Source organism: Natrix helvetica (genome assembly GCF_964273705.1).
Source record: "Natrix helvetica genome assembly, chromosome: Z".
In the NCBI taxonomy this organism is placed as follows: domain Eukaryota; kingdom Metazoa; phylum Chordata; class Lepidosauria; order Squamata; family Natricidae; genus Natrix; species Natrix helvetica.
Window position 1 is genome coordinate 2323814 of NC_138554.1, and position 22828 is coordinate 2346641.

At 49.4% G+C, this 22828-nt stretch overlaps 1 protein-coding gene across 1 annotated transcript in view; it reads left to right on the forward strand.

The window, feature by feature from the left end:
* Positions 1-2378: 2378 nt before the first annotated feature.
* Positions 2379-22828, forward strand: part of LOC309381829 (retinal guanylyl cyclase 1-like) — a gene marked incomplete at its 5' end in the record, with an annotated part of 33671 nt that continues 13221 nt past the window's right edge. Inside the window, 10 exons of the mRNA XM_081933113.1 lie at positions 2379-3090; positions 5359-5660; positions 6716-7070; positions 8290-8374; positions 8507-8603; positions 9803-9892; positions 11599-11679; positions 19891-20067; positions 21681-21837; positions 22489-22638. Coding sequence (XP_081789239.1) covers positions 2379-3090; positions 5359-5660; positions 6716-7070; positions 8290-8374; positions 8507-8603; positions 9803-9892; positions 11599-11679; positions 19891-20067; positions 21681-21837; positions 22489-22638 — 2206 coding nt within the window. The remainder of the gene's footprint in view (positions 3091-5358; positions 5661-6715; positions 7071-8289; positions 8375-8506; positions 8604-9802; positions 9893-11598; positions 11680-19890; positions 20068-21680; positions 21838-22488; positions 22639-22828) is intronic.

Here is a 22828-nt window from a genome sequence, read left to right on the forward strand (position 1 = left end):
AAGGGGGGAGGAGGAGGAGGAGGAGGACTGTGGGGTCCTTGGTGCTCTCTGAGCTTGATTGTTTCTTGCAGACGTTTCATGACCCAACTAGAGAACATCATCCATGCTAGAACTGAAGGAGGTGTGCAGAGAAGAGAGGACGGGGGAGGAGGAGGAGGAGGAGGGGAGGAAGGAGAAGAGGAGGAGGAACAGGACTGTGGGTCCTTGGTGCTCTCTGAGTTTGGTGGTTTTCTTGTAGACATTTCATGACCCAACTTGGTAACATCATCAGTGCTGGAACGGAGTGGGGTTTGCAGAGTGGAGGAGATGGAGGAGGAGAAGGTGGTGGTAGAAGAGGAGGAGGAGGACGACGACTGCGGGGTCCTGGATGCTCTCTGAGCTTGGTGGTTTCCTTGCAGATGTGACCCAACTAGGGAAGGTCATCAGTGCTGGAAGGGAGTGGGCTTTGCAGAGTAGAGAAGGGAAGGAGGAGGAGGAGGAGGAGGAGGAGGAGGAGGAGGAGGAGGAGGAGGAGGAGGAGGAGGAGGAGGAAGATGATGGGCTCCTTGGTGCCAATCCACCGGTCGTGAAGCATGGGTGTTTGTGTGGGTGTGACCCCGTCCCCCAAGGAAGCCCTGACCTGACAGGACTACCCAAAAGGAAATAACCGCCCATGCGCGGGGGCTGCTCCCAACGGGCGTCTTTTCCTCTGCAGCGCAGCTCTGGCTCAGCCTCTACGGTAGACCTCTGGGCCACGACCTCCTGAGTGGCCCATCTCTTCAAAGAGCCGAATGAAGGGAAGAGTCAAGGCGGGAGGGGAGACCTGGAGTCCAGGGCTGTCAATCACGATTTCATGGAGGGCGTGGCCATGGGGGTGGTGACAAGGCACTTAGGTTGGGGGTGGGGGGGTGGGGAAACGTGGTTGCCAAATGCTAAGGCAGGACTTCCCTGAGACCCTCCCTCCCTCTCATTATAATCTCCTTCCTTCCTTCCTTCCTTCCTTCCTTCCTTCCTTCCTTCCTTCCTTCCTTCCCTCCTTCCCTCTTCAATCTCCTTTCTTCTTCTTCCTCCCTCCCTCCTTCCCTTATCTTCTTCCTTCCTTCCTTCCTTCCTTCCTTCCTTCCTTCCTTCCTTCCCTTCTTTTTCCTTCCTTCCTTCCTTCCTTCCTTCCTTCCTTCTTTCCCCCTTCAATCTCCTTTCTTCTTCCTCCCTCCCTCCCTTATCTTCTTCCTTCCTTCCTTCCCTTCTTTTTCCTTCCTTCCTTCCTTCCTTCCTTCCTTCCTTCCTTCCTTCCTTCCTTCCTTCCTTCCCCCTTCAATCTCCTTTCTTCTTCCTCCCTCCCTCCCTTATCTTCTTCCTTCCTTCCTTCCCTTCTTTTTCCTTCCTTCCTTCCTTCTTTCCCCCTTCAATCTCCTTTCTTCTTCCTCCCTCCCTCCCTCCTTCCCTTATCTTCTTCCTTCCTTCCCTTCTTTTTCCTTCCTTCCTTCCTTCCTTCCTTCCTTCCTTCCTTCCTTCCTTCCTTCTTTCCCCCTTCAATCTCCTTTCTTCTTCCTCTCTCCTTCCCTTCCTTGTTTCCTTTTCCTCTGTCCTCCCCCTCCCTCCCTTATCTTCTTCCTTCCATCCATCCATCCTTCTTTTTCCTTCCTTCTTCAATCTCCTTCCTTCTTCCTCCCTCCCTCCCTTGCTTCCTTTTCCTCCATCCTCCCCCTCCCTCCCTTATCTCCTTCCTTCCATCAATCCATTTTTCCTTCTTTTTCCTTCCTTCTTCAATCTCCTTTCTTCTTCCTCCCTCTGTCATCTCCTTCCTTCCTTCCTCCCTCCCTTGCTTCCTTTTTCTCCCTCCCTCCCCCTCCCTCCCTTATCTTCTTCCTCCCACCCTGCCTCCCTTATCTCCTCCCTTCCTTCCTTCCTTCCTTCCTTCCTTCCTTCCTTCCTTCCTTCCTTCCTTCCTTCCTTCCTTCCTTCCTTCCTAGCAAAACCCGGTTCCATATTTACATAAAAATAGATTCCCTCTTCCACATTTTATTCTCGTTGTAGTAGTTCCAGATATATCATCTGTTGGCTGTACATTTGTATATGAATACTTCTCTGTTTTTCCCCTGCCCTCCCCTCCCCTTTGTTTAATAGTGTGTCTTCTGGGTGGCTTGGGCTGTAATCTTTTATTCATATTCTCTCCTCTTTCTTTTCCTCTTTTCTTCTTCCCTTCCCTTCCTCCCTCCCTCTCTCTCTCTCTCTCTCTCTCTCTGGACGGTGAAGAGGCACCCTTGATCAAACGGATGGCAGGAGATGGGCCCACAGATTTCTGGACTTGGTCCCTGAGGAACTGATGTCCTGTGCCTTCTCCAATTTTCCCGTCCTCGCCTCTCCGCCCAATCGCTTGCTACATCCACCACGACAACATGACCCAAATTTGGACGGGTTTCCTCCTTTGGCTCGCCAACCATCCGAGGTGGACCTACAATAGAGGGCCTCCTTGGTGGTGGTCCCTCTTCTTCTGGCCTCTGGTCCTTCGCCTTCCTCTCACCATCCACGCCACGACCTTCAAAGTTGGGGTGATGGGTCCCTGGAAGTGTGACCCCATCTACGCCCTAGCCTACCCCGACGCGGCGGCCAAGTTGGCTGTTAGCCGGATCAACAAGGACCCCACCTTAAACAAGGGATACTGGTTCGATTATGTCCTCCTTAACGAAGACTGCCAGACCTCCAAGGCCCTCGCGGGCCTGGTTAGCACAGAATATTACGCCTCTGGTTTCGTCGGTCCAGTTAACCCGACGGCCTGTCAGGCAGCGGGGATGCTGGGCAAGACTTGGAACAAGCCCGTCGTCTCCTGGGCTTGCTTGACGGCTGACGACAAGGTTGGCCGTTTTGGGACTTTTGTGCGGCCGTTGCCTCACGCCTCCGTTGTGCTCTACACTGTACTTAAGTACTTCCAGTGGGCTCACCTGGCTGTCATCACCTCTAAAGAAGACCTCTGGGTCCAAGTGGGACGAGGCCTGGCCGATTCGCTGAGGAACCTGGGCCTGCCCGTCACCGTCATGGCCACCATGGATGATGAACCGAGTGGGGTGGAGGATGCCCTTCGGAAGATCAAGAAGGCCAACAATGTACGAGGTATGGTTACCATGGGCAGATGTTCCTCACGAGAGATCTAACGTAAGTGTGTTAAACCTAGGTACGAAAAATATGGTGTGTCTTAGGAGAAAGGGCTGCAAACAGAGGTGAGATTCAGACGGTTCGGGCGAACCAGTGGCGGAAATTTTGAGTGGTTCGGAGAACCGGCAAATACCACCTCTGGTTGGCCTCGCCCTCCCGCAATGTACGAGGTATGGTTGCAATGAGCAGATGTTCCTCACGAGAGATCTAACGTAAGTGTGTTAAACCCTCGGTTTGAAAAATATGGAGTGCATTGTAGGAGAAAGGGCTGCAGGCAGAGGTGGGATTCAGACAGTTCGGGCGAACCGGTAGCAGACATTTTGAGTGGTTCGGAGAACCAGCAAATACCACCTCTGGCTGGCCTCGCCCTCCTGCCCCCATCGTTCCCTGTCCTATATTCCCTTGGTTTTTTTTAGCTCAGCTTATTTTTCTCGTGGCGGAGGAGACTTTAGCAACCGGTTCTCTGACCAGTTGCTGGGTGAGCATGTCCATGGTGGGTGTGGCCTACTCAGCCTCCTGCACCACCGCGGGGAAAGGGCGCTTTCACCCTTCCCAGGCTCCGAAGGCTTTTGTCAAGCCTCTGGGCGGTTCAAAATTGTCTTACCTGGGCTCTAGAGGCCCTCCGGAAGCCAGAAATAGGTCCACTTCTGGACTTCCAGAACCTGTGGAAATTCCAATAGGCCCATTTTTCGCCCTCCCAGAACATTCAAAACGGGACGTGTGGACACTCCTGGGAGGGTTGGGGTGGGCGAGGCCAGCCAGTCCTTGCAACTACCGGTTCGGCAAGCCAGACGTAAAATTAGCATCCAGTTTGCCTGAACCGGTCCGAACTGGCTGAATCCCAGCCCTGCATCTGACTCAACCACATGTTTATGCAGCTTCTTAACTTGGTCAGGAGACCAAGACGTGGTTGAACCGCCAACATCTCAAACTCTACCAACGAAGGGGAAATATCGCCCCACTCTGGTTCCGTGCTCACCCGGATTGCTATTATGGGGGTCCAACCCCCCCCCGACCAAGCAGAAGACCCTAAAACATGACGGGCAAATGCTTGTCCAATCTCTTCTTTTTAATTTTCATAGCAGCAAAGAGAAAGAGGAATAGAAAAAAAGGGCAGAGAAGAGCAACGAAGAGGATCAAAGGCCTGGAGACTAAAACCTACGAAGGACGGTTGCAGGATTTGGGTTTGGCCAGTCTAGAGAAAAGAAGGACCAGGGGGGACATGATAGCAGTCTTTTAATATTTGGGGGGGCTGCCCCAAAGAAGAGAGGGTCTAAACTTCTTACACTTTTGGGGGGTCTAATTTTTCTCCTTGTTATCCTCCTCCTTCTGCTTCTTCTTCATTCCACCTTCATTCCTCCTCCTCCTTCATTACTTCTCCTCCTCCATTACTCCTCCTCCTCCATTCCTCCTCTTCTTCTCCCTCTTCCTGCTTCATGCCTCCTCCTTCTCCTTCATTGCTCCATTCCTCCTCCTTCCTCCCCCTCCATGCCTCCTCCTCTTTCTCTCCTTCTCCCTCTCCTCCTTCATTACTCCTCCTCCATGCCCCCTCCTCCTCCATTCTTCTTCTCCTTCTTCCTTTTTTCCTCCTCCTCTTCTTCCATTCCTCCTCCTTCCTCCTCCTCCATTCCTCCTCCTCCTCCATTTTCTTCTCCTTCTTCTCCTCTTTCTCCTCCTCTTCATTATTCCTCCTTCCTCCTCCTCCTCCATGCCTCTTCCTTCAATATCCTCCTCCATTACTCCTCCTCCTCCTCCATTACTCCTCCTTCCTCCCCCTTCTCCATGCCTCCTTCTCCTCCCTTCTCTCCTCCCCTCTTCCTCCTCCTCTCCTCACCCTCCTCCTCCTTCTCTTTCTCCATTACTCCTCCCCCTCTATGCCCCCTCCTTCATTCTTCTTCTCCTTCTCCCTCTTTTCCTCCTCTTCCGCCTCCTTCTCCTTCATTTCTCTTCCTCCCTCCTCCACCTCCATTCTTTTTCTCCTCCTCTTTCTCCTCCTCCTCTTTCTCCCCCTCCTTCTCCTTCACTACTCTTCCTCCCTCCTCCTCCTCCATTACTCCTCCTCCTCCTTCATTACTCCTCCTCTTCTTCCTCCTCTTCCTTCTCCTCCTCCTTCTTCATTCCTCTATCATTCCTTTTCTTTCATTCCTCTTCCTCATCCATTCTTCTCCTCTTTTTCTTCCTTCCCCTCCTCCTCTGCATTCCTCCTTCCCTCCCTCCCTTCTGCAGCGGTCATTATGTGCATGCACTCCATCCTTTTGGGCGGGGAGGAGCAGCGCCTCCTCCTGGAGAAGGCCGAAGAGATGGCAATGACCCGAGGGAGCTACATTTTCATCCCCTATGATACCCTGACCTACAGCCTGCCCTACCAGGAGGAAGCCTACGCACCGCTGGAGGACAACCTCAACCTGCGCCGGGCGTACGATGCCGTGCTCACCATCACCATCGACTCTCCGGGATATTCCTTCCGGCAGGCCTTTGAAGAGGCGCAGGAGAAGAAAGAGATTCCAGGACAACTCAGCGTGGAGAAGGTGCCCGACTGACAGGGGGGAAGGAAAGTGGGAACTCTGGATCTTACAGGTAGTCCTCCAAGGTCCCTTCCAGCTCTATTCTGATTCTAAAATGGTCTTAGGATCTCCTGCTTGAGCAGGGGGCTGGACTAGAAGACCTCCAAGGTCCCTTCCAGCTCTATTCTGATTCTAAAATGGCCTTAGGATCTCCTGCTTGAGCAGGGGGTTGGACTAGAAGACCTCCAAGGTCCCTTCCAGCTCTATTCTGATTCTAAAATGGTCTTAGGATCTCCTGCTTGAGCAGGGGGTTGGACTAGAAGATCTCCAAGGTCCCTTCCAGCTCTATTCTGATTCTAAAATGGTCTTAGGATCTCCTGCTTGAGCAGGGGGTTGGACTAGAAGACCTCCAAGGTCCCTTCCAGCTCTATTCTGATTCTAAAATGGCCTTAGGGTCTCCTGCTTGAGCAGGGGGTTGGACTAGAAGACCTCCAAGGTCCCTTCCAGCTCTATTCTGATTCTAAAATGGTCTTAGGATCTCCTGCTTGAGCAGGGGGTTGGACTAGAAGACCTCCAAGGTCCCTTCCAGCTCTATTCTGATTCTAAAATGGTGTAGGGTCTCCTGCTTGAGCAGGGGGGTGGATTAGGGGTGGCTAGCTTGAAGCCACACTGGGCATAGCTGACTGGGTACGGCCAAATGGATGGGCGTGGCCAGCTTGACACCACTCCCCAAACTGCTGGCATGTTTCCTCTTCGCATTGGGTAGACTGGGCCAAAGCAATGTGGGCCAGCTCCTTACATTTTGCAGGATGGCCCCGCCGGCCAGATCTGACCATATCGTGGGTCGGATGTGACCCATAGGCCTTGTGTTTGACACCCCTGGTGTGTAGTCTTGGGAGTGTGCCTTCCAAACTACCTCTGAGTCCTGTGGAACTTCCAGACACAAGGTTCCCGCCTACCCAAATGGCACCTCTACACTTGCAAGAGTGTTGGAAACCAAACAAATCCTTCTTTGGTGTAACCGTACACAAAAGTGCAACGTTCAATCTTGGCTTCGTTCTTTTTCCTTCTCCGTTCAGGCCCATCCTTTGTTCGGCACCATTTTTAACTCCATCTACTTCCTGGCAAAGGCCGTGGAAAACACTCGGCTGTCCGGAAAGAGGGTGGTGGGGACAACCATCGCTGAGCACGCCAAGGACTTCGAGCTGGAAGGCTTTAGCCAGCTGGTGTCCGCCGACGAAGAGGGCGCCGCCGAAGTCCCATACATCATCTTGGACACGGACGGAAGAGGCAGCCGTCTTCACCCCGCGTACAAAGTAGACCTGGCTTCTGGCACCCTGCGTTTCGTAGGACGGGCCGTCCACTGGCCTCACAATACCAAGCCGGATTCGGACTCCAGTTGTTGGTTCAACCGTGGAATCATTTGTACCGGGGGTAAGTGTGGAAGCGAAGTAAGATGGATTAGATCAGAGGTATGCAACGGCTCAGTGGCTAAGACGCTGAGCTTGTTCAGAAACGTCAGCGGTTCGGCGATTCGAATCCCTACCGCCGTGTCATGGAGTGAGCTCCTGTTACTTGTCCCAGCTTCTGCCAACCTAGCCGTTCGAAAGCAGGTAAAAAATGCAAGCAGAAAAATAGGAGCCACCTTTGGTGGGAAGGGAACGGCGTTCCTTGTGCCTTTGGGCGTTGAGTCATGCCAGCCACATGACCACAGAGACATCTTCAGACAGCGCTGGCTCTTCGGCTCTTCGTGCTTAAATCTGCCTGTGGGGCAGATTTAAGCACCCCGCGGACCAGCTCCGTCTCACGGGCTTTGAGTTCGACATCCCTGGGGTAGATTGCAGATGGCATCTGCCCCCTGCTAGACTAGCTAAAACGTTTAAAAACACGTCTAGCAGATGATGGATATATAACCCCCAAACGGGCACATTTTTATCACTTGCGTTGGGACTTGTGTCAAAGCCGAAAAGAATTTCGACAAAGATACACGGGTGGTTGGAAAAGATGATAGGGAAACTGAAATGGTTGTTATTATATGTCTTTAATATAACACGTCTTAACAGCGGCGAGGATCATTTTTGCACAACGCTGGAAAAAAATGAAGATATATCGTGAGATGAAGAAATAGTCAATTTGATGCTAGATGGTGCAGAAATGGATAGATTGACGTTGAAAATTAAACAGGATGTAGAATATTATCACGTTGGGCGCTCCTTCCCTGGAACTCTTTAAGATGAGATTAGAAAGCCGTTTGTCCAGAAGTGTACGGTAGGGTCCCCTACCTGATTAAGGAGTTGGACTAGACGATCTCCAAGGTCCCCTCCAGCTCTTGTTCTATGTAAGTTCTGTGCGATCCCCCCTTCCCCGCGAACGTCTTTAGCCTTATCCAGTCTCTTCGCAAGTAAAATCTGGGAAGATTCCTGTAAAATAGGTTTAGAGCAATAAAGTAGTTTCCAGCAACCTAGAATTAAAGAGACGCTTCCTAGCAGTGGGGACAATTAACCAGGGGAACAGAAGTTGTGGGGGCTCTAACGCTGGAGGGCGTTTTTTTAAAGAGGAAACAGGACACCCACTTAGTCCTAGGTGGCCACAGGAAAGTTGGACCTCAATCCAAAGAACATGAGTTTCTTCTTTCTCCTCCTCCTCCTTCTAGGCGTGGGTGGCAGCTTTATTTTCTTCCTCTTCCTCCTTGTCGTTCTCTTGTTCTTGTGTGGATCCGTTCTGGCTTACTATCTTCGGTGAGTTTCACGTAATTCCCTTGTACGATTCTACCCTCCAGAATGGCGAGTCACGCGGGGGGACGGTGCTTCAGTTATGGGTGACCATGGTTCGCCTCTGATATTTTTCATTGCTCGCCTCGCTTCTCGCAGACGCCGCTTTCTGCATGATCAGCTATGTGAAGGACCCAACAAGATCGTCCTCACCGCCGACGACCTGACCTTCATCGACTTCCCAAGCACTGGAAAGGTAAGCCAGGTTGGAGGTGATAAAAAGGAGGAGGACCACAACCCCATGGAGATAGGAAGGGTGATCGTTGAGTGAAGCCCTCCAAAATCAGAGGCCAGGCTGAGCGAATAGTGACCGTCTCAAATCCAATCAAGAAAAGAGGTTGGGTCAAAAGACCACTGTCACTGGTTTTGCAATGCTGGGAGAGATGGCCAACTTTGGGACCATTAAGATGTAGATGTATTAACCCAAGGTTACGTCCACCTTTCTTCTTCTTTGGGACCATAAAGACGTAGAGATATCTACCCAAGGTTAGGTCCACCTTTCTTCTTCTTTGGGACCATAAAGACGTAGAGATATCTACCCAAGGTTAGGTCCACCTTTCTTGTTCTTTGGGGACATCAAGACATAGAGATAACTACTCAACATTAGGTCCATCTTTCTTCTTCTTTGGGACCATCACAGATGTATCTACCCAAAGTTAGGTCCACCTTTTTTCTTCACTGGGAACATGAAGATGTAGATGTATCTACCCAAGGTTACGTCCACCTTTCTTGTTTTTTAGGATGATCAAATGTAGATGTATCTACCCAAGGTAGGTCCACCTTTCTTGTTCTTTGGGAACATCAAGACGTAGATGTATCTACCCAAGATTAGGTCCATCTTTCTTCTTCTTTGGAACCATCGCAGATGTATCTACCCAAAGTTAGGTCCACCTTTTTTCTTCATTAGGAACATGAAGATGTAGATGTATCTATCCACTTTTTTTGTTCTTTGGGACCATCAAGACGTAAAAGTATCTACCCAACATTAGGTCCACCTCTCTTGTTCTTTGGGATCATCAAGATGTAGAGATATCTACCCAAAATTAGGTCCATCTTTCTTCTTCTTTGGGACCATCGCAGATGTATCTACCCAAAGTTAGGTCCACCTTTTTTCTTCATTAGGAACATGAAGATGTAGATGTATCTATCCACTTTTTTTGTTCTTTGGGACCATCAAGACGTAAAAGTATCTACCCAACATTAGGTCCACCTCTCTTGTTCTTTGGGACCATCAAGATGTAGAGATATCTACCCAAAATTAGGTCCATCTTTCTTCTTCTTTGGGACCACCGCAGATGTATCTACCCAAGGTTAGGTCCACCTTTCAAATGTTGCTCAATAACATTATTTCAGAACATTCTTTAGTTTACAGTGACCTGTCTTGTTCCTCCCTAGAAGTTGGATGACAGTCCTGGAGGAAACCCCTCGGAGAAGAAAAGCTTGAAAAGTGGGGCAGAGGAGGAAAAGAACGTAGCCGTGGTGGAGGTGAAGTCATATTCCTTCCTGCATAGTCTCAAATACTTCACCCATCTATCTATCTATCTATCTATCTATCTATCTATCTATCTATCTATCTATCTATCTATCATCTATCTATCTATCTATCTATCTATCTATCTATCTATCTATCTATCTAAATATCTATCTATCTATCTAAATATCTATCTATATCTATCTATCTATCTATCTATCTATCTATCTATCTATCTATCTATCTATCTATCTAAATATCTATCTATCTATCTAAATATATATCTATCTATCTATCTATCTATCTATCTATCTATCTATCTATCTAAATATCTATCTATCTATCTATCTATCTATCTATCTATCTATCTAAATATCTATCTATCTATCTATCTATCTATCTATCTATCTATCTATCTATCTAAATATCTATCTATCTATCTATCTATCTATCTATCTATCTATCTATCTATCTATCTAAATATCTAAATATCTATCTAAATATCTATCTATCTATCCTTCATCTATCTATCTATCTATCTATCTATCTATCTATCTATCTATCTATCTAAATATCTATCTATCTATCTATCTATCTATCTATCTATCTATCTATCTATCATCTATCTATCTAAATATCTATCTATCTACCTACCTACCTACCTACCTACCTACCTACCTACCTACCTATCTATCATCTATCTATCATCTATCTATCTATCTATCTATCTATCTATCTATCTATCTATCTATCTATCTATCTATCTATCTATCTCCATCTCTCTCTCTCTCCACCCATCATCTATCTATCTATCTATCTATCTATCTATCTATCTATCTATCTATCTATCTATCTATCTATCATCTATCTATCTATCTCCCTCCATCTCTCTTTCCCTATCATCTATCATCTCCCTCCCTCCCTACATCTCTCACTGTCTCTCTCTCTCTGTCTCTCTCTCATTTTTCTCTCATCTCCCTCCCTCCCTCCCTATCTCCCTATCTCCCTCTCTCTCTTTATCATCTATCATATCCCTCCCTCCCTACATCTCTCTCTATCACCTATCATCTATCAATCTATCAATCAATCTATCATCTATCATCTATCATCTATCATCTATCATCTATCATCTATCATCTATCATCTATCATCTATCATCTGTCATCTGTCATCTGTCATCTATCATCTATCATCTATCATCTCCCTCCCTACATCTCTCTATCTATCTATCATCTCCCTCCCTCCCTCCCTCCATCTCTCTCTCTCTCTGTCTCTCTATCTCTCCCATCTATCTATCATCTATCATCTCCCTCTCTCCCTCCAACTCTCTCTCTCTCTCTCTCTCTCTCTCTCTCTCTCTCTCTCTATCTCTATCTCTCATCTCTCATCTCTCATCTCTCAATATCCATATCTATTTCTGTCTCCCTCCCTCCCTCCATCTCTCTCTCTCTCTCATCTCTCATCTCTCAATATCAATATCAATATCAATATCTATTTCTCTCTCTCTCTCCCTCCCTTCCTCCCACCTCTGTCTCTCATCTAATGTATGTCTATGGATCTAATGTCTCTATGAAACTGCTTGATAGGCAGTTAGCCTAACATCAGCTGGCAGTGATGTGGGACAGGGGGTGCCTCCTTCCTTCCGGCTTCTTTTGAGCCTTGGAGATAGTTGAGGGTCACCAGGTCTGTCCTTCTTTGTCTTCCCCTCCCCCACCTTTAGGGTGACTGGGTGTGGCTGAAGAGATTCCCCGGAGAAAAGAACCTCGAAGTCAAGCCAAGCACCGAAAAAGTGTTTTGCCAGGTGAGTTTTGAAGAGCCTTCCTTTCAAAAGGGGGTGGAAGCACTATGGAGGACGAGAGCTGGAAGGGACCTTGGAGGTCTTCTAGTCCAGCCCCCTGCTCAAGCATGTGTTTATTATCCATTATTTGGATTTATCTGCTGCCCTTCTCCAAAAGGACTCAGGGCGGTGTACAACATTAAAAAACACACATCCCAAAAGTTAAAAAAAAATTAAATACATATCCCAAAAAACAAACCGAATTTAAAAGACAATACATTTAAAATAGGTTAAAATTAACCTATTACAATGCTTCATTTAGCGACAGCACCGAAAAAGTGACTTGTGACCATTTTTCGCACTTACGACCGTTGCAGCATCCCTGGGGTCACGTAATAAAAATTCAGATGCTGGGCAACGGTCTCGTACCTACGACGGTTGCCGTATCCCCTTTTGCGACTTTCTGACGAGCGAAATCGATGGTGTAGCCCGGTTCACTACTCACTTAACAATGGCCGCAACTCACTTAACAAGAGAGGTCGTCCGACGGGTCAAAAAATTCACTTAATGATGGTCTCGCTTAGCAGCGGAAAGGTTGGGCTCAGTTGCTCCCCCCTCCCCGGAGGCCCTCCAGAAGCCAAAAACAGCCTGTTTCCCGACTTCTGGTGGGCTCAGAAGGCCTGAAAATCAGCTGGCTGGTGGACGCATGTGCTCCGGAGCTGAGCTCATGTGCCCACCGATATGGCTCCGTGTGCCACCTGTGGCACACATGCCATGGTTTCGCCATCATGGGCCTACAGGATTGGCGTGTCCTCCCCTACACTCCGCTGCTTTTCAGCCATGGTTCACTGTAGGGCGTCCCAGGTTTTGAACAGTCAGTCAAGGGGTGCAGAATTGCCCTAGTTTGGGGGCTTTGCCCCACCACTACTGTAAGTTGGGGTCCTTCTCCTCCCCATCGGTAGAAACTCAACCGTCGTCCTTTGGCGGATTCTATGTGTTAGATATTAACATATATCGGGATAAGTCTTCCCTCTGGTCCGCTCCTTCAGCGGGAAACAGGTATCCCTCTGATTGGTCGAGGGGCGTGCCCTATCCCTATAAAAGGGGAACCCTCCGACTACCAAACAAGCTGGATCACTATTATTACTAACAAAGAGCTGTTAAGTCACTTCGTGTCCGCAGTCTGTCTCTCGTTGCCCAGATCTAACATTGGCGACGAGGGTGGGATTGAGAGACAGATAGGACGAAGAACGCTACCTCCAGAATCTCCGGATTTGATCCAGCCCAGGAATTCGGCAGCAATTCCGACAGCCATCTCAGATCACCGCAGCGCGGCAAATTCAAACTGAGAAGATGGCGATGCATGCTCCCCCCGCTCCTTTCGACCCAGAAAACGACGAATGGGAAGCTTTCATGATTCGTTTCGAGTGTTTCCTCGAAGCAAACGAATACACGGGAATCACCGATGCAAGGAAGAAAAACATCTTCCTCGGCTACTGCGGAAAGGAAGTCTTCAATACGGCCAGAGACCTCACTGCGCCTACTCCAATACAAGCAGTATCGTGGACGACGTTGCAACAAACTCTGCAAACTCATTACGCGCCAAAACCTTCCCGCCATGTCTGCCGGAAGGAATTCAACATGAGGACCCAGAAGGCGGGAGAATCCGTCAATCAATATGTTGCAGCCCTACGAAAAGCAGCAGCTCACTGCGAATACAGGGATTTGGAAGAGCACATCTTAGAGCGGCTCATCTGTGGGATAAGAGACATCTCGTTGCAAAAGAAGCTGTTGGCAAACCCGGGTTTAACCCTACAGACAGCATTAATCGAAGCAAGAGCGTCAGAATCAGCGGAGAAATCATCGGTGACCATACAACGAGGGGCCAGCGTAAACCAGCCAGCACCGAGGCAAACCAGAGTGCACTACGAGGACGCAAGCCCTGACTACGAGAATCCCGAGTTCGAGGACAGTCACCTGATGCAGAGCAGTCACTTGAGGCCTGGGGGGAGACCCGGATCCCGTTTGCCACCCTGCGCAAGTTGCGGAGGGAATCACCCCAGGTCTACTTGTAGGTTCAGGAACGTTGTTTGTTCGCATTGCAACAAACTTGGGCACATCGCACGAGTGTGCCGGAGCGGAGTCCCTGCCTCACGGCAGCCACCCATGTACCGCCAACAGAAGCCCAACCCAGGGGCTTGGCGAAATCAAAAAGGGCGCCCAGAGAGAAATCCACAAGTGTTTACCCAGAGAGAAAATTTCCAAAGAGCTGAACGAGCGTATTCCCAGAGAGATTACTCACAAGGAAGTGAGCGAGCGTATCCCCAGAGAGAATACACACAAAGAGCTGAAAGAGCGTTCTATCAAGACGCTCAACGAGAGTATTTTCAGGATGTTGACGATGAGATAGAGTTGACCCAGAGAGAGGAGTTGCGAACGTATCTCACCACAATACATCAGGTCCGCCCTAAGCGGCCAAAAAGGCTGAGAGTCACAGTCCTCTTGGAGGGCTCACCCTGCGAGCTAGAAGTCGACACAGGATCGACCCTGACGATCATTTCATGGGCATCCATGAAACAGGCTATCCCTAGCCTCAGAAAGAGCCAACTACACGCTCCAGACGTCCTGCTACGAGACTACCAGGGGAACCAAGTCCCCATCGTGGGCCAAGGCACATTCCACATCCGTTTCAAGGACATCGAAGCCCAGCTGCCCGTGACCATCGCCAGTGCGCCATTGCAGAACCTTCTGGGGCTTGATTGGTTTGAAGCCCTGGGGTTAGAAGTCACCGGGATCAACGCCGTAAGAAACAGCAGCGCTGAACAGATTTTTAAGGAGTTCGAGGATGTGTTCAGCCCCGGTCTTGGTAAGTATGTGGGTAAACCAATATCATTCAATTTAGACCCCAAAGTGGCGCCAATCCGACTTAAACCAAGACGAGTGCCTTTTGCACTCCGCCCAAAAATAGATAAAGAAATAGATAAATTAGTGGAGCAAGGAATCCTTGAGCCGGTAGATCACGCGCGCTGGGAAACGCCCATCGTGACCCCAGTCAAACCAGACGGATCAGTCCGCATCTGCGTGGACTATAAATGCACAATTAATGTCGCGCTACAACAGAGCGCATATCCTGTGCCTGTAGTACAGCATTTATTGCACTCGTTGGGGCCAGGAAAGGTATTTGCAAAGTTAGACATGGCACAAGCTTACCAGCAACTGCCAGTGGATAGCGCCACAGCGGAGGCCCAAACTATAGTGACGCATAGAGGAGCATTCAAATGCAACCGGCTACAATTTGGCGTAAGCATTGCCCCAGGATTGTTCCAGAGCGTCATGGAACGACTTTTGCAAGGGATACCAGGAGTCGTCCCCTATTTTGACGACATCTTGGTGTCCGCTGCAAATGAGGAGCAATTAAACAAAAGAGTCAGATCTGTTTTGGCCAGAATCAGAGAAAAGGGCCTCCGCCTTAAAAAAGAAAAATGCCAAATTAACGTGCCTAGCGTAGAATTCCTGGGTTATAGAATCGATGGTCAGGGAATACACCCCACTTCAAAGAAAATTAAGGCGATCCAGGACGCCCCCACACCACGAAATCAGACCGAGTTACAGGCCTTCCTCGGATTACTTAACTTCTACAGCGTTTTTCTGAGGCAGAAAGCGACCGTTGCTGAGCCACTACACCGTCTACTCCAGAGGAACGCACCATGGAAATGGGGACGATCCGAAGCTGCAGCTTTCGCCGGAGTAAAGCGTCTACTCACCACTGACTCATTGCTTGTTCAATACAGCCAAACCCTACCGCTGGTATTGACCTGCGACGCATCACCTTTCGGAGTTGGAGCAGTCCTCAGCCACAGGATGCCCGACGGAAAAGAAGCACCCATCGCATTCTACTCCAGAACTCTTTCATCGGCCGAAAGAAATTACAGCCAAATGGACAGGGAAGCGCTGGCTGCCGTCGCGGGAGTAAAGCGTTTCCACGAATACCTCTACGGCCGCGATTTCGAACTGATCACAGATCATAAACCGCTGTTGGGACTTTTGGCGGGAAACCGCCCCACTCCGGTCTCCCTTTCTCCTCGCATGACCAGGTGGACTGTTTTCCTGGCTGCTTATTCATACAAATTGATACATCGACCGGGCTCCACTCTTGGACACGCAGACGCACTCAGCCGTTGCCCATTACCTGACATTCTGCCAGACCCCACTCCAGAAGTACCGGTATTGCTCATTGACTGTTTGGATTCGGGACCGGTTTCTTCCTACGATGTTGCAAGGTTCTCCTCTAAAGACAATTTAATTAAACAAGTTCAAACTTGGGTTTGGAGGGGGTGGCCAAAGGGAAATGTGGGCCCGGAATTCAAAATGTTTTGGTCGAAACGGGACGAGCTCTCAGTACTACAAGGATGTTTGTTGTGGGGGGATCGAGTTGTTATTCCGCATGTTTTACGTAAAAATGTATTAGATGCTTTACATATGGGTCATCCGGGGATTGTGAGAATGAAAGCGTTAGCAAGAAGTTACGTGTGGTGGCCAAACATGGACAAAGAAATAGAGGAGTGGGTGGCCACTTGCGACCCATGCCAGGAGTCGAGACCAGCACCCCCGGAAGCGCCCGCCACAGAATGGGAGAAACCCAGGGCACCCTGGTCACGTATACACATTGATTTTGCAGGGCCATTCCAGGGTCAAACTTTCCTCATAGTTGTAGATGCTTATTCTAAATGGCTAGATGTAGTCCTAATGACGTCAACCACGGCAGAGGCAGTCATAAAGGTTCTTCGGCGGCTTTTCGCCACCCATGGTCTACCAGATCTTTTAGTATCCGATAACGGGCCCCAATTCACGGCCATGCAGTTTGAAACATTTTTAGCGGGGTTGGGAATCAAGCATGCCCTCATCGCGCCATTCCATCCAGCATCCAACGGCCAGGCAGAGAGAATGGTGCGATTCGCGAAAGAGGCCCTCGCCAGGATGGGTCCAGGTGATTGGCAAACACGCATTGACCATTACCTCCTCATTCAACACATTACCCCGAGCGCAACGACGGGAAGGAGCCCCGCTGAACTACTCATGGGCCGTCGCCTACGATCTCACCTAGACCGGCTCCATCCGAATTACTCTGCCTCGGCTCCCCCAGACTCTACAAGTAAGGTCCGGTTTTTCAAAGTAGGGGACTCAGTATATGCTCACAACTACACAGGGGGAACATTGTGGATGCCGGCAAAGGTCATCGGCATCACGGGTCCTCGATCGTATTTGCTGGAGCTAGAAGATGGGCGAAATTGGAAAAGGCACATCGATCAACTTCGAGGTCGCCTTGCACACTCCAACATCAGGGATGAAGACGGAAGTTTCCTGTCTACAGAGAGCCAACCGCAGGAAAACTCCATCGCAGGAAACAACGACACCGGCGAGCGAAGCATGGAACAGGACAACACGCACGCAGCTGAAGAACCCCCAGTCAACGCAGCCGAACTAGCTCCTGAATGCCCAAGCAACGGAAGCGAAAGACCTCCAGAACGGGAAAAAGGAAAAGCACCCGATCCTGCAACTACTTCGAACCAACATGCACCCAGTCCTGCAAACACTTCGACCCAACCTGAACTACGACGTTCCTCCCGAGCAAGACAAACACCCACCTACCTAAAGGACTATGTCACCTACCGTAACGTCCCATCTAGGAGGGGAGGGGTGTTAGATATTAACATATATCGGGATAAGTCTTCCCTCTGGTCCGCTCCTTCAGCGGGAAACAGGTATCCCTCTGATTGGTCGAGGGGCGTGCCCTATCCCTATAAAAGGGGAACCCTCCGACTACCAAACAAGCTGGATCACTATTATTACTAATAAAGAGCTGTTAAGTCACTTCGTGTCCGCAGTCTGTCTCTCGTTGCCCAGATCTAACACTATGGTCTTAGGAGAGAAGTGCCGATGAGACTGCCAAGGTTTTGCCCATCTTATGGCTGTTCCCGGACTGCGGTGGAATGCAGTCTGGATTCCTGAAAAGGGGGAGGGGCTGCATTCCAGAGGAGCAAGAGACAGAAAAGTTTAGATAGTTGGGAGAGAGGAAGATGATCTCTCAGTCTTAGTCGACAACCAGCTAAATAGGAGCCAGCTATATGCGGCGGTGGCCAAAAAAGTCAACGCAATCCTAAGTTGCATTAATAGAGGGATACAATCAAGATCAAGGGAGGTACTAATACCACTAAAGCCTTAGTAAGACCACACCTAGAGTACTACATTCAGTTTTGGTCACCACACTATAAAAAAGATGTGCAAAGAAGAGCAACCAAGATGATGAGGATAAAATTTACGAGGAACTGGGCCTGGCTAGTCTAGTGAAGAGAAGGACCAGGGGAGACAGGATAGCAGTCTTCCAATATGTGGGGAGCTGCCCCAGAGAGGAGGGGATCAAGCTGTTCTCCAAACCACGAGGAAGAATGGAGGGAAACGGACCAAAGAGAGATTCAACCTGGAAATAAGGAGAAATTTCCCGACAGTGAGAACAATCAACTCATGGAACAGAAGTTGCCTTCAGAAGTTGTGGGAGCTTCATCCCTGGAGGTTTTCAAGACGAGACAGGACTGCCATCTGTCAGAAACGGTGTAGGGTCTCCTGCTTGGGCGGCGGGGGGGGGTTGGACTAGATGATCTCCAAGGTACCTTCTAACTCTGTTAACCTGGTAAAGGGTCAAGATACTTCCTCCCTAGAAGTTCTCAAAGTCTACTTTTAACAATGCAACAAGCAGTTGCTTCAGGTTAGCTAGATTCTGTCTATAGTTGAAGAACAACAAAGGTAACAGGTTAGTAGTAACTCTTGGTGTCCTGGACAGAGTTGTAGCAAGTGGGGAAACATCACTTTAACCACCAAGGAAGCCTTAATTAAGTCTCTTTTAGTCACAGATTCAAATTGAGTTATACAGACCTGAGAATTAAAAATAGGTTGCTAGGACAATGGTCGAATCCCTAGCGCCGTGTAACGGAGCGAGCTCCCGTGACTTGTCCCAGCTTCTGCCAACCTAGCAGTCCGAAAGCACGTAAAAAAGGCAAGTAGGAAAAATAGGGACCACCTTCGGTGGGAAAGTGATAGCATTCCGTGCGTCTTCGGCGTTGAGTCATGATGACCACATGACCACAGAGACGGAGACGTCTTCGGACAGCACTGGCTCTTCAGCTTTGAAACGGAGATTTGAAACGTAGAGACAAGTGTCAGGGTTCTGACCGATGCCCTGATTAAATCGTGAGCCTCAAGCCGAGCTTCAAAAGAAATCCAGTTATTTATTAGGAGCTTCATGTCAGCACTTTCCCCAGTGAAGCCAGCTCTGACCCCATGTCATTTACCGTCCAGCTCTGATCCTGTTTCCCCCCTCCTCCCAAGGTATGTCATCGGTCACATTCTCCAAGGAAGCAATTTCAAAAGTTGTAGAGATCACTCCCCTCCGGCCACTGTGGGTAACCCCAGGAGGTGGCCTTTACAGAGATATGTCTGGAATGTGCTTTTGTTTTTAACTGACGTGCTGCCTCGCCTCAGTTCCAAGTTTCTTTTCCCACCCCACTTGCCTATGGCAACTCGAGAGCAGGCCAAGGATGCATTGCGAGTTGACAACAAGGCCCTAAGACAGAGAGGAAAGTCTTCTACAAAGTTCATTAGAAATGTGCAGAGACAAGTGTCAGGGTTCTGACCGATGCCCTAATTAAATCATGAGCCTCAAGCCAAGCTTCAAAGGAAATCCAATTATTTATTAGCAGCTTCATGTTGGCATGTTCCCAAGTGAAGCCAGCTCTGACCATCCTCCCAAGGGGTGTCATCAGTCACATTCTCCAAGGAAGCTATGTCAAGGGTTGTAGAGATCACTCCCCTCCGGCCACTGTGGGTAACCCCAGGAGATGGCCTTGACAGAGATATGTCTGGGATGTGCTTTTGTTTTTGACTAACACGCTGCCTCGCCGCAGTTCAAAGTTTCTTTTCCCACCCCACTTGCCTATGGCAACTTGAGACCAGGCCAGGGATGCTTTGCGAGTTGACAACAAGGCCCTAAGACAGAGAGGAAGGTCTTCTTCAAAGTTCATTAGAAACACGTAGGGACAAGGACTTGACCAAAGTTCTTCAGAAGGTCTTCTGACAGAAGGAACACAATCTTCTACAGGAAACTTTTCTAGCCACTCCCGCCATACCTGGTGGGGAAGGACTCTCACTTCTCATTTCCCTTTTGTTCTTCCCCACATTCAGCTGCGGGACCTGAGGCACGAAAACGTCAACCTGTTCGTGGGCTTCTTCCATGACACTGGGGTCCTTGCTGTTGTCTCCGAGCACTGCGCGCGAGGGAGTCTCCAGGACCTTCTCCGGAACGAGGACATGAAGCTGGACTGGATGTTCAAGTCGTCCTTGCTGCTGGACCTTATCAAGGTGCCCGGGAAAGAGATCTAGCAATTTGTTCCAACCCGGTTCCCCAAACATAACAAAACCTCTGAAGTGAACTCAAAAGATTTCCTTTATTAGGAGTGCCGGCAGCCCCGGCAAAAAAGTTTCTCTCTTACCGAAGGCTAACAAGTCCGGCTGGCCAGGAGATGAATAGTTGTCTGCCACATCTATTCATCTCCGATTGATGCCTTTTATCCCCAGAGCTACAGTAGGGCTTCGCTAGCAGCGGTGGCTCTTCTGCCCCGAGGACCAGCCCGTAGATTTCCACTGTTCTCCTCTCCTCCGCCCTCTTTGCATTCTTGTGTCAGGCACTCAATCCAGCTGTTCTTCATCTTCCTCATCAGCCACCTCCAGAGCTGGAGGCTGTTGACACTCCATCTGAGGGCTGATGGATGGCCAAGGCTCCGCCTCTCTCTCTCTCTCTCTCCCTCCCTCCCTCCCTCCCTCCCTCCCTCTCTCTCTCTCTCTCTCTCTCTCTCTCTCTCTCTCTCTCTCTCTCTCCAGCTCCATTCCCTCTTCCCCCTCGGAGCTCTGAGGTCGCCTTGATGGTGGCCCCATGCCTCCTCCTCCCATAATTCATCCGCTGACAGGTCACAACACTATTTTGAGATCCAGTTTAGGAGAAAAAGGAGGGCATGATGAGAATTCTTCACTGGTGTTGAGAAGTGTTGGTGGCCTTCAAGCTTGGTAGGGATGGACAACTTTGGGACCATCAAGGATGAGCCAGCTAGAGAATTTGTGGATCTTTCGCTCGGTAGTTACTGGAGGACTTCAAGAAAGCTCTCAGTTCTTCCGTTCAACCACCATCAATCAGGGTCTGTCAACACCTGAAGCTCTCAAGATACGGATTCAGGACTATCATGAAGGCTTCAGATGATCAGAGATGGTTCTAAGTGGGAGAACTTGTAGGAAGACCCACTGATTATTAAAAATCAGTTTTAGGGTGACCAGAAGGTTTTGTTCCTGAGACTATAATGGTGTACCTTCCTCATATAATTCCATCGAGCTCCCTGAGGTAGTCCTCGTTTAGCGACTGCCTCATTCAGCGACTGTTCATAGTTACAACGGTGATGATGAAGTCACTTCACCACTAGTCCCTCATACAGGCAGTCCTCCCCTGACAACGGTTCATTTAGGGACCATTCAAAGTGATGACGGCAGTGAAAAAAGGGACTTATGACCGTTTTTCACACTTACGACCGTTGCAGCCAAGTTCACACGCTCACGTTTAGGATGGTCGCAGTGTCCCGGGATCCCCTTTTACGACCTTCTGACAACCAGATACATTTAACAGCCGTGTTGCTAACTTAACATTGGCAGCCATTCATTTACCAACCGTGGCGAGAAAGGTCGTAAAATGGGGCAAAACTCGCTTAACGCATGTCCCCCTTAGCAACATCAATTTGGGGTTTCCTTGTCAATGATTAGCTGTAGCGACGGCCTTCAAGGCTGTGAAATGCAAAAGGGAAGCTAATCGTGCTTTCGCTCTGCTTAAGGACTTAAACGGCTGGCACTGACGGGTCGCTGAACGAGGACTCCCTGCATTGCGACGTGCCCAAGACCCACTCAACCTCTTCTTTTTTCCCCCTCCCCCCCAGGGGATGAAGTATCTGCACCATCAGAAATTCCCCCACGGACGGCTGAAATCTCGGAATTGCGTGGTGGATGGCCGTTTTGTCCTGAAAATCACGGATCACGGATACAGCGAGTTGTTGGAAACTCAGAACGTGGACCGAGAACCGTTGAAGCCTGAGGGTCAGTGGAGGATAAATGGGAAGGAGAAGGGGTTTGGATGGGCGGATCAAATGTCTCTAGGATATATCGACTTAACAACAGTTCGTTTCCTGACCATCACTCAAGACCGTTTTTCATATCCGTGGCGGTTTACGGCATTCCCTGCGGCCGCGGGATCCAAAACTCGGCTAGTTCAACTGGTCTTATGATGGTTTGTGTCCCTTCCCCACTACACGTTAGTCTGTCTGCAGCTCGACGTGCAGCTAAACCTACGTATCCTCCAGTAAAACAGACCGGGTGTATCGATCTGGATGCTTTATTCAAAGAACAGGATAGGGTGAAACGGGGGAAAACAGGGATATGTACAACGAGAACCAAATACAATGAGAACCAAGGTAGACAGTATTGAATTACTGCTGAACACCACAAGTCTGGCTTCCCAGCGTGCACGTGGTTTGAGAGTGCGGGCTGATGGGTAAAATGGGTGGGATCAGCTTCAAAACAATATACCTGGGGGGAAATTTGTCTCTCCAGGCGCTAGATGGGACGACAGAGCGACAACAGCATATAAAAGTTATGTGCTGGGGCACGACAATTTGCAATTAGAAAATAGACAGAGTTGGGGAGGACCTGGGAGATCATCCAGTCCAACCCCTTAGTTTATTCCACCAGACCGTCTCTGGACCGCGCCAGAAATGTTGAGGAACCCATCGCTGGAACGGAAAGGCACCTTCCGGGGAGACATTTACAGTATTTCCATCATCATTCAAGAAGTCATATGCCGCGATGCGCCTTATTGTATGCTGGACATGAGCCCTGAAGGTACGTAAGAGGGGAGCGATGAAGAGAAGGTTCGGGGTGGGTTGTCCTCTCCTTGTCAGGCTTCCGGGACTACAAGACAGAAGACCTCGGGCCATCACCCAGGTTCGGTGCTGCTCCACTCACCCACGCGTCCATGTTGGTTTAAAGCAGGGGTGTCGAACGAGAGTTCATTGAAGGCCGTATCAGGGTT